This window comes from Macaca thibetana, chromosome 10 (genome assembly GCF_024542745.1).
Source record: "Macaca thibetana thibetana isolate TM-01 chromosome 10, ASM2454274v1, whole genome shotgun sequence".
Taxonomy (NCBI): domain Eukaryota; kingdom Metazoa; phylum Chordata; class Mammalia; order Primates; family Cercopithecidae; genus Macaca; species Macaca thibetana.
Window position 1 is genome coordinate 87150163 of NC_065587.1, and position 16270 is coordinate 87166432.

Consider the following 16270-nt stretch of genomic DNA (forward strand, 5'->3'; position numbering starts at 1 on the left):
GGTGGATCACCTGAGGTCAGGAGTTTGAGACCAGCCTGGCCAAGATGAAGAAACCCCGTGTCTACTAAAAATATAAAAATTAGCCAGGTGTGGTGGTGCATGCCTATAGTCCCAGGTACTCGGGAAGCTAAGGCAGGAGAATCACTTGAACCGAGGAGGCAGAGGTTGCAGTGAGCCGAGATCATGCTACTGCACTCCAGCCTGGGTGACAGAGCAAGACTCTGTCTCAAAAAAAAAAAAATAAAAAATAAAAAAATAAAAAAATAAAAAATTGTTACCCCATCCCACCAGCTGAAAAAGGACATATACCTGTTCAAACATTACTATGTATTTCATTCATGTTTTTACAGAATCACACTTCATTACCTTCAAGTGGAGGCTTGCCTGTGGCTGCAGCTGTAGAGCAAGAGGGGCCTCACACACCACACAGATGGGAGTGTTCATGGGCACCAAGCTTCTGCATTCTGCACATAAGCCCATCTGCACAAGGAAAAGGTCCGGTTTATCTTGCATGTAAAAACTGAAGGTATTAATAGATCTTAGAATGTAAGGTTTGCGTACGGCCGTACCACCCTGAACATTCCCGATCTCATCTGATCTCAAAACCTAGGCAGGTCAGCCTTCGTTAGTACTTGGTGGAAGAATGTAAAGTTTGATTTGTTTTTGTAAAACAATTTTTAAATAATTACCTTTATGATGGATATGCCAATTACTCTGATTTGACCACTACACATGATTTGTATCAAATAACACTATGTACCCCATAAATATGTACAATTATTATGTGTCGATTAAAAAGTAAATAATAGAAAGCAAAATAACAATAATTACATTTCTTATTATTTTATTCCTATTAAGAGTAAAAACATGTTCAGTATAGAAAAGAGAGATGTTAAAAAAAAAAGAAAAATATCCATAGGAAATTAATTTGTAGCATGATGGAATAAGGAGGTCTATAAATACTCTTCCCCAAAAGGAATCACAGGCTGGGCGCGGTGGCTCACGCCTGTGATCCCAACACTTTGGGAGGCCAAGGTGGGTGAATCATCTGAGGTCAGGAGTTCGAGACCAGCCTAGCCAACATAGTGAAACCCCAGCTCTACTAAAAATACAAAAATTAGCCAGGCGTAGTGGTGGGCGCCTATGATCCCAGCTACTTGGGAAGCTGAGGCAAGAGAATCGCTTGAAGCCAGGAGGCAGAGGTTGCAGTGAGCCGAGATCGTGTCACTGCACTCCGGCCTGGGTGACAAGAGTGAGGCTCCTGCTCAAAAAAAAAAAAAAAAAAAGCAATCACACAGTCAGACAATGCTGTCAAAAAGCAACCACTTCAGCACCCTGAAAGTCATTGAAAGGCAGATAACAAACTAAGAAGTTCCTGAAAATGATTGAACTGCAGAAAAGAACATGAAGCTCTGGGTGGTTGTTGCGTGGGCTCCCCCCCGCCGCCCCGCCAACTCTGTCAGTATGGTAGCTCCAGGGCAGGGCAGGCTGTGAAAACCACAAGTTTTGTGGCTGCTGATGGGCAGGGATCACTTGATTTGGAGCACTGTTAAGGTGACGATTTTGGTGGCAAGCAAACAAGGAAGACGAGTGGTGCCCTAGTCTGAGATAATGAGCCTGTTTGGGGTAATCGATGCACCGACCAGCAAACTGGCCAAGGATTTAACATGGAGTTCCAGGATGTAATTCAATGATAGGGGCTTGATAGCTCTCCATATAGCCTTAGCTGACTGGAGGCTATGCACATAAGCAGTATAAACCAGAGTAGGCCCAAGCCACCCACACAGCCCTGGCTGATGGGAACTGCACACAGAGAACTGTAAGAGAGCTCGGCATAGAGTAAAAGCTGGGGCTGGAAAACAGCCTTAAGTTTGAATGGTACCCAGCCAACACACAGATCCATCAGCAGGGAGTGGAGGCCTTCCTGGATGGAGCTGCCTGCGCACAATCTCTGGCCAATTGAACACTAAGATATCTGACCCAAAGGCAACATCAGGCTTAAATGTAAGAGAAAGAAAAAGCTGCTGCTCTACTATTTCACGCACAATCTCTGGTCAATTGAACACTAAGATACCTGACCCAAAGGTAACATCAGGCTTAACTATAAGAGAAAGAAAAAGCTGCTGCTCTACTATTTACAATAGCAAAGTTTTGGAACCAACCCAAATGCCCATCAATGATACACTGGATAAAGAAAATGTGGCACATATGCACTATGGAATATTATGCAGCCATAAAAAAGGATGAGCTCATGTCCTTTGCAGGGACATGGATGAAGCTGGAAGCCATCATTCTCAGCAAACTAACACAGGAACAGAAAACCAAACACTGCATGTTTTCTCTCATAAGTGGGAGTTGAACAATGAGAACACATGGACATATGGAGGGGAACATCACACACTGGGGTCTGTTGGGGGGTGGGGGGCAAGAGGAGGAAGAGCATTAGGACAAATACCTAATACATGTGGGGCTTAAAATCTAGACGATGGGTTGATGGGTGCAGCAAACCACCATGGCACATGTATACCTATGTAACAAACCTGCATGTTCTGTACATGTATCCCACTAAAAAAAAAAAAAAAAAAAAAGCTGTTGCTCTGTCTATGGAGTAGCCATTCTTTTGTTTATTTACTTCTCTAATTAAGAAACAAACAAACAAACAAAAAGCCTGACACTAGTGGCCATGCATTGCAGGGGAGACAGACATTAAAGATTTAATCCAAGTAAACAAAACACAAAACAACAACCCTCGGGGAAAAAGGTCAGAATCCAGAGCTGCTAGAATATACTACCTGAAGTAGTCAAGAAAAAAAATATGAGACATGAAAAAAATAAAGTGACCTACACTCAGGGGAAAAATAGTCAATAGTCCACAGAAATTATCTCTGAGTGCCTTTAGATGCTGGATTTAGTGGACAAAAGATTTCAAAATAGCTATTTTTAAAAAATCTTCAAAGAACTAAAGGAAACTGCACTTGATAAAAATTAAAGTATGATGACAATGATCTGACTGGTAGGGAAGCTCAATAGAGAGACAGAAATTATTATTATTATTTTTTAAAGAATTAAGTCAAAGCCTGGGGTTGAAAAGTAAAGTAACTGAAATTTTAAAAATTGCCAGAGGGACTCAACAGCAAATTGGAAAACAGAAGAAAGAATCAGTGCACTTGAACAAATAGCTCAACAGAAATTATCTAATCTGAAGAACAGAGAAAAAAGACTGAAGAAAATAAGCAGAACATCAAAAACCTATGGGGCAAAATCAAGCACAGCAACATATGTATAAGGGAGAGAGAGAAAGGAACAGAAAAAGAATGGAAGAAACAATGGCCAATATTTCCCACATTGGAGGAAAACCAATACTCAGCAGATCCAATAAGCTCAATCAATCCCAAGAAAGACAAACACAAAGAGACCTACACCTAAACACATTATAATCAGACTGTTGAAGGTCAAAGACAGAGAAAATATTGAAAGTAGCAAGAGAAAAAAACTATGCATCAAAAACAATGGCGGGCACAAGGCAGTAGAATGACAAATTCAAAGGGCTGAAAGAGAAAATAATTGCTAAACCAGAATTACACCTGTAGCAAATCATCCTTCAAAAATGAAGGCAAAATAAACATTCTGATGTATACAAAGACAGAGAGAAATGGCTAGCGGAGAGAAATGGCTAGCAAACATGCCTTACAAGAAGAGCTGAAGGAAGTTCTTCAGGCTGAAAGGAAATGACACAAGATGATCACTTGAGTTCCCAGGAATAAGTGACAAGACCAGATATAATAAATATGAGAGCAGATATAAATGACTCCATACACCTTTTATCTCATCTTCTTTAAATGACATAAGATTGTATAACACTGCATTTTTCAGTTCATAACAAATATAGTTGCAATATTTATGGTTATTACATAAAAGATAAAGAAAGGAAGAGGATACTTAAGCAATGTTAAGAAAGAAAGGGGCTGGGCACGATGGCTCACACTTGTAATCCCAGCACTTTTGGAGGCCAAGGCAGGCGGATCACTTGAGGTCAGGAGTTCAAGACCAGCCTGGCCAATATGGCGAAACCCCATCTCTATGAAAAATACAAAAATTAGCTGGGCATGGTGGTGCACACCTGTAATCCCAGCAACTCAGGAGTCTGAGACAGGAGAATCACTTGAACCCAGGAGGCAGAGGTTGCACTGAACCAAGATTGTGCCACTGCACTCACTCCAGCCTGGATGACAGAAGGAGACTCTGTCTCAAAAAAAAAAAGAAAAGAAAAGAAAAGAAAAGAATAAGAAAGAAAGGAAGGAAGGGGAAAGGAATGAAATTTCTATATTTTAGTAGAATTGAGTTAAATTATTCTAAACTGGACTGTGATACACCCCATCTTCCATGATGTGGTTATTATGTATTATATGCCTATATCAAACATCTCATGTACCCATAAATATATATACCGACTATGTATCCACAAAAATTAAAAATCAAAATTAAATAAAATAGAATGTGATATATTGAGGTCCATATTGTAATTTGTAGAGCTTAAGATAACTTTAAAAATAATAAAAAAGTCAACAGAAGCATTAAAATGGTACACTAAAAGCAACACAAAAGAAATAACACAACAGGTCAGGCGTGGTGGCTCATGCCTGTAATCCCAGCACTTTGGGAGGCCGAAGCCGCTGGATCATGAGGTCAGGAGATCGAGACCATCCTGGCTAACATGGTGAAACCCTGTATCTACTGAAAATACAAAAAAATTGGCTGGGCGTGGTGGCTGGTGCTTCTAGTCCCAGCTACTCGGGAGGCTGAGGCAGGAGAATGGCGTGAACCAGGGAGGCGGAGCTTGCAGTGAGCTGAGATCGTGCCACTGCACTCCAGCCTGGGAAACAGAGCAAGACTCCGTCTCAAAAGAAAAAAAAAAAAACAAAAAACAAAGAAATAACACAAAAGAAAGTAGTAAAGGGGGGAAAAGGGAACAAAAAAGACATGATACAAATAGCAAATAGCAAAATGGCGTATGTAAATTTAACCACATGAGTAATGATATTAAATAGAAATTGACTAAACGTCACATTCAAAAGGCAAGGTTACTCAGAATGGATAAAAAAGCAAGGCCCAGTTACATGCTGTCTACTAGAAACACACCTTAAATTCAAAGACACAAACAGATTGAATGTAAAAGCATAGAAAAGGCCTTACAATGCAAACAGTAACCATAAAAGAGAGTAGCTACATAAATATCAGAGAATAAAGGACTTTAAGACAAGAAACATTAGCATAGACAAAGAGAGACATTTCTTGATGATAAGAAGGTCAATAGTCAGGAAGATAGAGCAATTGTAAGTGTATATGAATGTATTAGTCTGTTCAGGCTGCAGTAACAAAATACCATAAAGTGGGTGGCTTGTAAACAACAGAAATTTATTTCTCAGAGTTTTGAAGGCTGAGAAGTCCAAGATCAGGGTGCCAGCAAATTCAGTATCAGGTGAGGGCTTGCCCTCTGCTTCACAGATGGTGCCTTCTAGCTGTGTCTTCACATGGTGGAAGGCAAACAAGCTCCTTTGGGCCTCCCTTATAAGGGCACTAATCCCATTCATAAGGCATTCATCATCATGACCTAATTACCTCCCAAAAACCCAACCTTCTAAAACCATCACCTTGGGAGTCCGGATTTCAACATATGAATTTTGGGCAAGACACAAAGATTCAATCCATAGCATGGACATAACAACAAACCCCCAAAATACATGAAGCAAAAACTACAAGTCAGAGTTGAGGTTAAGACTCCATCTATCACCTGAGCACCTAAAGTCCCAGCTTTACTGGGGAACCACAGTGGTGTTTTAAATCTCCAAGAATTAGCATGAATTTAGAGCCAATATCTAGAAATTCCCCAAAGATTTGGGCATTTCTTTTTCCCTAATGCACAGTCACTCAATTGAAAGCAACAAGTCCCCTTGGAGAAACATTCAAGGAAGACTTATGATATGTACTTGCAAAGCTCCAGGGTCCTTCCCTAAGGAGACCCAGTCTCCCCTTCAATCAAAAGACTGAATTTGTGATCTGACTTATGTCTGGAAATTGGGTGAGAAATTTGGTTGCTCCAATGCAGTGGCTCAAGTCAGTTTTTAGCTACATGACCTAGTATTTTTCAATTATATAGACCAGGCGATACACTAGGAGGCTGCCCATCTATCATTCCTAGGAATGCCATGTCAGATCCCTCTTGCTGAAACATCATTGCTGCCCTTGTCTTTGGCAGTTAAGTGCTGCCACTTGACTTCTGCCACTCTGGGATCTCACTAGCTCCAGTGAGATCAGGGAGCCCATCCAAATAGCAGCATCCCCCATGATCATACCTGGCCTACGAAGGAAAGCAGCCACAGAACTTTTAAAGGATGCAACTGCTCCTCTCACTAAGGTATTCCTTGATATCTTAGTGATGGAAGTGTCTTCTGGGCCTTCTTGTGAAACGTAGGTAAGAGTCAGGGATGCAGGACACACATATCAACCCCACTCCAACTTTCCTATTTGCCCAAGTCTCTGTATTCCCTGCTCCACATGATGCTGGGTGTTAGGGACTAAACTGTGGCCCCCAGAATTCATTATATTGAAGCCCCAGCTCCCAATGTGAGTGAATTTGAGACAGGTCCTTTAAGGAGGTAATTAAGGTTAAATGAGGTCATTACAGTGGGACTTTGATCCAATACAACCGATGTCTTTATAAGAAGAAGAAGAGACACCAGGGATGTGTGCCCAGAGGAAAGGCCAAGTTAGGACACATCAGGAAGGCAGCTGTCTGAAAGCCGAGGAGAGAGGCCTCACCAGAATCCAAACCTGCTGGCACCTTTATCTTAAACTTGCAGCCTGCAGAACCGTGAGGAAATAAATTTCTGTTCTTTAAGCCACACAGTCTGTGGGGTTTTGCTGTGGCAACCTTAGCAAACTAATATACCTGGGAAAGTTCTGGTATCCCAATCTCATTAAACACAGGCCACTACTGAGGTCAAGCTTTAGGCAGTCAACCAGGCAAGCTGTTACAGCCACCACAGCTGCATTACCTAACACATTAAACCCAGCATCTCTATAAGGTATGCACAATGAATTTATACCAATTTCAAGTCATATTGTCTTCATTTAAAATCTAGTCCCACACTTATTCCCCAAGACTCTGCCACTATACATTAGTACAATCTTCCTCTTCTTTGTGTAAGTTATTTCCTCCTGGATCACAGCATGCACCTGTCCTCCTGTAGCATGCTGGGTTGGGTCCCTAGAATGCAACAGGTGGTTGTGATGGGTTTAAACCACCCACAACCACCTGTGAGGAGAATAAACATCCCCTTTCAAGCCATCTGCCCAGGTGAGGTTATCATAAACATTTCAAGCAAATGAAGGTTGGTATCCTCAGACAGAAGGGCATCCTCAGACATAAGGGCAAGCTACATCCATTGGCCAAGAGGCACAGAGTGACAAGGGTACCAGACTGTCAGTTTCATCTGGGTCCCACCTGCCATCTCTGAGCTTCAGGACCCCATCCTTTCCCAATCAATGGCCTAACTTTCGCATAAGAAATCTGGTGATCACGTGAATTTAACAGACATTATAAGTCCCCAACATATATAATCTAATTTTTGTTTGATTTTCATCAATATAACCCTGGAGCTACAAGAAATATATTATTTTGGGCTGTCATAGGAGCTCTCTGGTTCCTGCACCATGACTTAATGGTCCTGAGCTTGTCGTTTTCTTTCTGGAAAGCTCCCATGGACTCAGGAGAATACATCCTCCACCACAGTTTTTGTAGTCATTGTCACTGCCATAGAGTCAAGTGAAGCAGCTATTTGGCCACTCAAGACACTTGCTTCAGTTGGCACTTCATCACAATCAGCCACAGGTGACAGCCTGATTAACTGTGATGCCCCCGCATGCTATGGATCACCAGTGTCCCATTTCCCATTGGCAAGGAGCTCGGCACTGTTCCCAAGCAAAGGACAAGACCAAACCACTTCCAAAATCCTATTTGCAGGTTTATTTCCTGGGACCAATCCCGGTACCAATTCTGTATCAGAGTCCAACCAGGAGATAGAAACCACAAGTAATTTGAACAGGAAAAATTCACATAAATAATTTTTAACTGGTAGCCAGGGATTAAATACTAATGGGTAAAGCAGATTCTACATATACAGAAATTCCAAACATAGGAAGGATCCCCTACCTCTGCGGCTGAGACAGACAGCCTAAGGAGGAACAAATTTGGAAGAGGCACTTACTTTGCCCCATACCCAAGGCTGAAATCAGACTTCATCGAATTGAGTGTGGTTGTCACCCACTAGATGGCAGAGAAGTTCACTGAGGTGACACAGATCAGAGCCCTCAAGGAAAAAGCCGCCCGCTGGGATCCAGTGAAACTCATTAGGAACTCCCCATCCAGGGAACTGGCAGAACATGTTGGGAAGTCAGATACAGAGATGCTGCTGGAACTTGCTGGAAAGTTGCTACTGGGATGCCCCAGAGACTATCTGGGAAGCTGGTTGGGGTGCCAGTGGAACTCACTGAGAAGCGTCCACGCGACAACACTGAAATTCACAGGGTTCAGCGTGTCCTACACGTTAGCTCACATCGCAAGGGCAAAGAGACGAGAAAGCATGTACCTCTGCGTCTCTTTACTGAGACTCTCTGAGAGTCCTGGGTCTAAGTAGGATCCTGCCCCTTTGAATCCTAGAAGTGCAGCTCAGAGCAGGATACAGTAAGTACTCGATAAATGGTTGTTAGTTTAAATTACAAAGCTGTTATACATTATAGCCTATTGTTGCACTAATAGAAGTATAATGGGGGGGCAATCTAGATGTTTTAAAGTTCATAATGTTAAACATTTATAATCACCAATAACCTTTCCTCCCTTAAAAATGAAATTAGTTGTGAAAATCCCTTTCCAGGCAAGTAGAAAATAATTTTGGGTATTACACCAATTAGTATAAACAGAGAAAAAATCAAACCAACGGGACTTGTTCATATTTTGTTTTCTGTATCGTCCTGTTTCACTAACACATTTAGTCCAGAATCTCTACAAGCTGCACACATATCAATGAGTCTGGCCCAATTTGGTGTTAGAGTCTGTTTTTATTTAAAATCGACTCCCACACTTATTCCCTAAGATTCGGCCATTATATATTAGCAAAATCTTTAAGTTTAAAATGTATCACTGAAGTAAATTAAATTAACTTCTACAAAAATCTTGAGCAATATATTAGAAGAATATTAAAACAGCCATTTAATACCTGACCCTTTGCTTGAGGCATAACTCGAATCTAAAACTCTGGACTTCGAACTCACTCAACTAGTAACTTTTTCTTAGTAACTATCTTTTTAAAAATTGTAATTTTTCACTCAATATCACAGATCTCTTCATTTCATTTTCATCCCTTTATTCCGAGTCCAAAAAAAAATCCCCAAAATATCAAGTGCTTAAAAGATGAACACACTTTGGTGAAGGTTTTAATTTTTAGCAAGCCAAGTATGTTTTTTAACTATGTACAAAATTAGTAGTGAGATAATATCAATTATTATCTACCCTTAACCAGCCAAAGCTTTTACATTTCAATACATAGATCAATCTATAGATTCTTTGGACAGAATGATGTATCTTATGGATATATAGATATATAGAGACACAAAGTAATTGGTACTTCTCTTCATTTATTTCTAGAATATATTTCCTTATTATACCCAGAATATGAGCAGAGCTATCAAATGAGTAGGAAATATTTATTTATCTATGCATGCCTCATTAAAACAATAAGATTCTAATCTTTTTTGAGCCCGTGCTTCTGGCAGGCCACACAAAAGACAGAGCATTGTAAATAAGTTTTTCCATGCGTAAGTAGAAGCGTGTAAGAGTTCAATCAGCCAGTAATTCTTCAACAAGTATTTATATGTGCGGTTCATGTGTACCAAGCACTGTGTTACTACTGCAAATAAAGATCAGATCAGCCAATGAAAGATGTTTTTGATAATTCTGCTGCTCACCTGAGCTCCTTCCGGGGGTGGGAGACGACAGCCAAATATGGGTGGGACAGGAGAGCCACATTCTTGACAGAAGCGAGCAAAGGGATCTGATGGGCGGGGGGCAAGGCAGTGGGCACACCTACAACAAAACAGGTTCCCGATTGGCCATGTTCTGCTGGGTCCACATTAGGAAGACTGACAAAAATCTAAAAGCATTCAAACACTTTTAAACACAAAACAAAAGCAGACTGCTCTCAATGGCCATGGAACAAGTTCAAGACAGGAAATACTTCTCTAGGTCATTTTACTTGAATATTGGCCTTGCAGCTGGACCCTCTCGTGCCCTTTCCGCGTAGGCCAAGTCCATTTAACCTCATGATTGTAGCAAGAAGTTTATCAGCAGCCTTGACTCCACTTCTTGCTCAGGCTCTGACTTGTCCTGTCACATTGGATTTGATGTGTATGAGGGTGAACCCTGGGTAGTCCAGCAATTTTTACATTATGCTTCTCTGACTTTCTGCCATTGAGCCCAGTCTGAGGGACAGGACTTCTTGCCTGAGCATCAGACCCATCCTTTCTCTTTGCCCACTTTAGCTTAGAGTCCTCAGGCCCTGCCCCAGCAGCATCTCGCCCCATTTCTTAGGCAGCTCAGCTGGACCCATCATTTAGCTCCCACTCATCTAAATGGGTTCTGGCTATCTGCCAAAGTGAGAGCATTCTTGGAATTCGGCTGCCCTAATTCCTTTCCTGCTACTACCATGCCTTTCCAGACAAGTTGGCTCCTGATCCTGTAACCTATCGATCTGAACAGCTCCTCAGCAACTAGAAGGCTTGGATACTGTGCACTGGACTGCCTGGTTGCCTGCACTGGTCTCCACGTTGGAGCTGAGCTCATTCCCACACTCTTATCCTATGTAGTCCTTCATTACTATACCATGACACCAAGTTTTCACCATGTCTCCAGCACGGGCCCACCTGCCAGGGCAACAACAGTTCCCTCTTTTCTATACCCAAAGCTCATGAAGTGTAATCTGACTATCCCATTCCTCTGATTTGAATTGAGGGCATAGAGCTGGGATCTCAGAAGGTCAAGGTAACTGGAGCTTTTAGGAAAGAATACCAGAGAAGAGCTGCAGGTAGAGCTTCAGAATTTTGCAGAGGGTCACCCTCAAGTCTTTACCTGGGTATACTGATAAGTGCATGTGATGGAAGAAATCACTCAAGGTTAGAAAGTAAACACCAAAGGGGAACAGAGAAAACAATCTTCAGGATCCACACAGGGCTGGGAAGCTCATGCTTACACCAGCCAAAGTGGAAAAAAATTCATATTTACTGAGGTATCAGTTAGAATACTCTATATATACTCTAAATACTCCAATTAGAACATAGGAGTTGTCAGGTATGTTTTTTTAAAAAGCTAGACCTAATTATGCTGCTCAAAAGAAACCAACTTTAAATAGAGACATAAATAGATTCAATAAAGGGAGGTACACACACATCAAAAGAGAGCAGGAGTGACAACATTAACATCAGAACAAGTAGGTTTCTGAGCAAAGAATATTACCAGAGTTAAAGAGGTTTATTTCATAATGATAAAAGGGTCAACTCAGCAAGAGGACATAAGAATCCAAAATGTTTACGTACTTAATAGCAGAGTGTCAAAGTACATGAAGAAAAACTGATAGAAATGAAATGCAGGAATAAATAGGCAAATTCATAATTATAGTCATATATTTCAATATTACTTCTTCAATAATTGATTACATGATAAAGAGAAAATCAGTAAAGATAGAGAAGACCTAAACAATACCATCAACTAACTTAACCTAATTGATATTTACAGTATACTCATTCTGGCAGAATACACATTCTTTTAAAGTGCACATAGAATATTCACCAATCAAATCATATATCTTTTCTGACCAAAAGTAAATAAATATGACATAAGGACCAGGCCAGGCGCACTGGCTCATACCTGTAATCCCAACAATTTGCGAGACTGAGGTGGGAGGATCACTTGAGGCCAGGGATTCAAGATCAGCCTGGGCAAATTTGTGAGAACTCCCCCCCACCCCCATCAAAAAAAAAAATGTAAGGTTTTTGTTTTGTTTTGAGACAGAGTCTTGGTCTGTCGCCCAGACTGGAGTGCAGTGGCATGATCTCGGCTCATAGCAGCCTCCACCTCCTGGGTTCAAGGTATTATAGTGTCTCAGCCTCCCGAGTAGCTGGGATTACAGGAGTGCACCACCATGCCTAATTTTTTTTTCTGTGTGTATATTTTTAGTAGAGACAGGATTTTGCCATGTTGGCCAGGCTGGTCTCAAACTCCTGGCCTCAAGTGATCCTCCCATCTCGGCTTCCCAAAGTGCTGGGATTACAGGTATGAGCCACCACGCCCAGCCCCGCCAAAAAAAAAAAAATGTTTTTTAATTAGCCGGTGTAGTGGCACATGCCTATAGTCCCAGCTGTAGGGACTGAGCTGAGGCTGAGGCAGGAGGATGCCTTGAACCCAGGAGTTTGAGGCTGCAGTGAGCTATGATTGGACCTCTGCACTTCCGCCTGGGTGACAGAGTAAGACCCTAAGAAAGAAAGAAAGAAAGAAAGAAGAAAGAAGGAAAGGAAGGAAGGAAGGGAGAGAGGGTGGGAGTGCAGGAAAGAAGGAAAGAAAGAAGGCAGACAGGCCCAAAAGATACAAGGAAAATCCTCCAGTATTTGGAAATTAAACACTTCTAACTAACTCATTGTCCTCCCCACAAAATAACAAGGATAATTAGAAACTGTTTGAACTGAATGAAAATGAAAACACAGTATATCAAAATTCCGAGACTGCAAGTAAAACAGTATTTGGGGAAAATGTATAGTTCTAAACGCCTATGCTAGAAAAGAAGAAAGGCTTCAAATCAGTAACTTCATGTTCCCGTTAAAGAAACTAAAAACAAAACAAATGAAACCTAAAATTTACTCCAAAAGAAATATTAATAAATATAAATATAAATAAATATAAATATAAATGTATATCTATTAAAGAAATCTAACATGTAGGTAAAAATCTCCCTGAGCCGGACATGGTGGCTCACGCCTGTAATCCCAGCACTTTGGGAGGCTGAGGCGGGCGGATCACGAGGTCAGGAGATCGAAACCATCCTAATCAACATGGTGAAACCTCATCTCTACTAAAATACAAAAAAATTAGCTGGGCGTGGTGGTGCATGCCTACTTGGGAGGCTGAGGTAGGAGAATTGCTTGAATTCGGGAGGTGGAGGTTACAGTGAGCCAAGATTGCGCCACTGCACTCCAGCCTGGAGACAGAGCAAGTCTCCGTCTCAAAAGAAAAAAAAAAAAAAAAAAACTTTCTGAAAAAAAAAATCTTCCTGAAGGAACAATCCAGATCTAATCATTTCACTTGTGTAAAATGTAAGGAAGAAATAACACCAATTTCACATAAACTTTTTCATAAGTCGAAGGAGTGAGAATACTTCCCAACTTACTCTGTGAATCTAGAATTATGCCGATACTAAAACCAGACAAAGACATTTAACAAGAAAAGAAAATCCCCCAACATCCCTTATGCAAAAGCTGGCAAAAAAAAAAAATTCTTTAAACCCTTTTAGCAAATCAAATTCAACATTATATAAAATAGATGACATTTCAAGTGGATATATTTCGGGAATGTAAGGATGATTTAACATTTGAAAACCAATCATTGTAATTCATCGCATGAACAGAAGAAAAAAAACAACAAAAAACCTAAATTATCCTCTCAATAAATAGAAAAAATGCTTTGGACAAAATCTAACATCTATTCCTGATTTTAAAAAAGAAACTCTCGGCCGGGCGCGGTGGCTCACGCCTGTAATCCCAGCACTTTGGGAGGCCGAGACGGGCGGATCACGAGGTCAGGAGATCGAGACCATCCTGGCTAACACGGTGAAACCCCGTCTCTACTAAAAAATACAAAAACACTAGCCAGGCGAGTTGGCGGGCGCCTGTAGTCCCAGCTACTCGGGAGGCTGAGGCAGGAGAATGGCGTAAACCCGGGAGGCGGAGCTTGCAGTGAGCTGAGATCCGGCCACTGCACTCCAGCCCGGGCGACAGAGCGAGACTCCATCTCAAAAAAAGAAAAAGAAAATGTCCTCAACCTGACAAAACTCATCAATGGAAAACCTACAGCTGATACCATATGTAATGCTGAAAGATAAATAAATGCTGTCCCACTGGGGTCAAAAATAAGACAAAGGCCCATGTGCAGTGGCTGTACATGCCTGTAATCCCAGCGCTGTGGGAGGCTGAGGTAGGGGGATCACTTCAAGACAAGAGTTCAAGACTAGCCTGGGCAACACAGTGAGATCCCCACTTCTACAAAAAAATGTTTAAATAAAACTAATTTTAACGAAGAGTAAGACAAGGGTGTCTACTTTCACCATTTCTATTCGAAACTATTACATTCAAAATTGTAGCCAATGGCTGGGTGCGGTGGCTCAAGCCTGTAATCCCAGCACTTTGGGAGGCCGAGACGGGCGGATCACGAGGTCAGGAGATCGAGACCATCCTGGGTAACACAGTGAAACCCCGTCTCTACTAAAAATACAAAAACTTAGCCGGGCGAGGTGGCAGGCGCCTGTAGTCCCAGCTACTCGGGAGGCTGAGGCAGGAGAATGGCGTGAACCCGGGAGGCGGAGCTTGCAGTGAGCTGAGATCCGGCCACTGCACTCCAGCCTGGGTGACAGAGCGAGACTCCGTCTCAAAAAAAAAAAAAAAAAATTGTAGCCAAGGCGACAAGTCAAGAAAAAGAAGGAAAAGGGATCCAAATTGGAAAGGAAGAAAGGTAACTCTTCATTTGCAGGCTGCCCAGTCTCCTACAGAGATCATCCTATGGAATCTATAAAAAGCTAGTAGAATAAGTGAATTTCATAAGACTTGAAGATATAAGGCCACTAAACAAAAATCAATTGTGTTTCATATTTTAGTAATGAATAATCAGAAATTGAAATGTTTTATTGTAGCAAAAAAGTATCTATAATGTTACAATATATAATATAAATTCCTCTCAACAGTTTTTAATTGTACATTACAGTATTGTTAACTACATACACATTGTCGTAAAAAGATCTCTGGAACTTTTTCACCTTGCATGAATGTAACTCTATACTAATCCAATAACTGCCTGTTTCCTCCTGCCATCCGCCCCGCGGCAAGTACCATTCTACTTTCTGTGAGTTTCATTACTTTAGATACTTCCTTTAAGTGGAATCATGCAGTATTTATCGTTTTGTGAGAAACTGAAATTTTAAAAGCATTTACAACAGGATAAACTTGAAAAAAGATGTGTAAAGCTTGTGAACTGAAAACTACAAACATTAATGAAAGAAATTAAAGAAGACCTAAATAAATGGTGAGATATAGTATCTTTATGGATTGTAAAGCTCAATATTGTTAATATGTCAATATTCCCTAAATTGATAGATAGATTCAATACAATCTCAATTAAAACCACAGCAGGTATTTTGTAAAAGCTGAGAAGCTGATTTTTAAATCTGAAAACGTAAAGGACCTAGAATAGCCAAAATACCTTTGATAGGAGCAACTAAGCTGAGGAATTTACAACTTACTTGGTTTTGAAACTTATTATAAAGTTGCAATAATCAAGGCAGTACGGTAGTGAATAAATATAGAGAAACATTGATGGAACAGAATACAAAGTCCACTACTAGATCCACACAAATACCATCAATTAATGTTCAACTATTCCAAAAGTAATCAATGAGGAAAGATAATTTTTTCAAAAATTTGTACTGGAATAATTAAATATTCATATGTAAAAATATGAACCTCAATCCTTACCTTATGCCATATGAAAAAATTAATTAAAAATGGATCGTATACCTAAGTATAAGAGATGAAACTGAAAAACTTCTAGAAGAGAACATAGGAGGAAATCTGAGTGAATAGAATACATCTTGGGTTTGGGAAAGATTTCTGAAGTATGACAAACTAAAAATAAAATGTAAAAGAAAAGCAAATAAATTGGACTTCATCAAAATTAAAAAAACTTTAGCTCTTTGAAAACACTGTTAAGAAAATGAAAAGCCAAAGACTGGGAGAAAATATTTGCAAAAATGTACCCATGAAACGTCTAACAAAGGAGGACATGTACAACTCTATATCAGGACAAACAGCTATCCTTTAAAAAAAAAAAAAAAAAACTCTATAAGAAGAAGGTATATAACACATTTTAAATTTTTGTTTTGTTTTGTTTTTTTGAGACAGA

At 40.5% G+C, this 16270-nt stretch overlaps 2 protein-coding genes across 8 annotated transcripts in view; one reads left to right on the top strand and one right to left on the bottom strand.

Moving 5' to 3' along the window:
- DZANK1 (double zinc ribbon and ankyrin repeat domains 1) overlaps positions 1 to 16270 on the bottom strand; it is a 97403-nt gene that overhangs the window by 57303 nt on the left and 23830 nt on the right. For all 6 annotated transcript variants that reach the window (XM_050745344.1, XM_050745346.1, XM_050745345.1 and 3 more), the window contains 2 exons: positions 10024 to 10141; positions 367 to 480 (listed from right to left, as the gene is read on the bottom strand). In XM_050745344.1, the coding sequence (XP_050601301.1) occupies positions 367 to 480; positions 10024 to 10141 (232 nt within the window). The remainder of the gene's footprint in view (positions 1 to 366; positions 481 to 10023; positions 10142 to 16270) is intronic.
- The window catches only part of DTD1 (D-aminoacyl-tRNA deacylase 1), a 333903-nt gene that overhangs the window by 5413 nt on the left and 312220 nt on the right, over positions 1 to 16270 (top strand). The window contains exon 1 of one of the 2 annotated variants that reach the window (XM_050745424.1): positions 8831 to 8834. The exons of the other annotated variant lie outside the window; for it this stretch is intronic. The gene's annotated coding sequence lies outside the window, so the exon portion shown is untranslated. Of the gene's footprint in view, positions 1 to 8830; positions 8835 to 16270 lie in introns of those variants that run through there. 2 annotated transcript variants of the gene reach the window in all.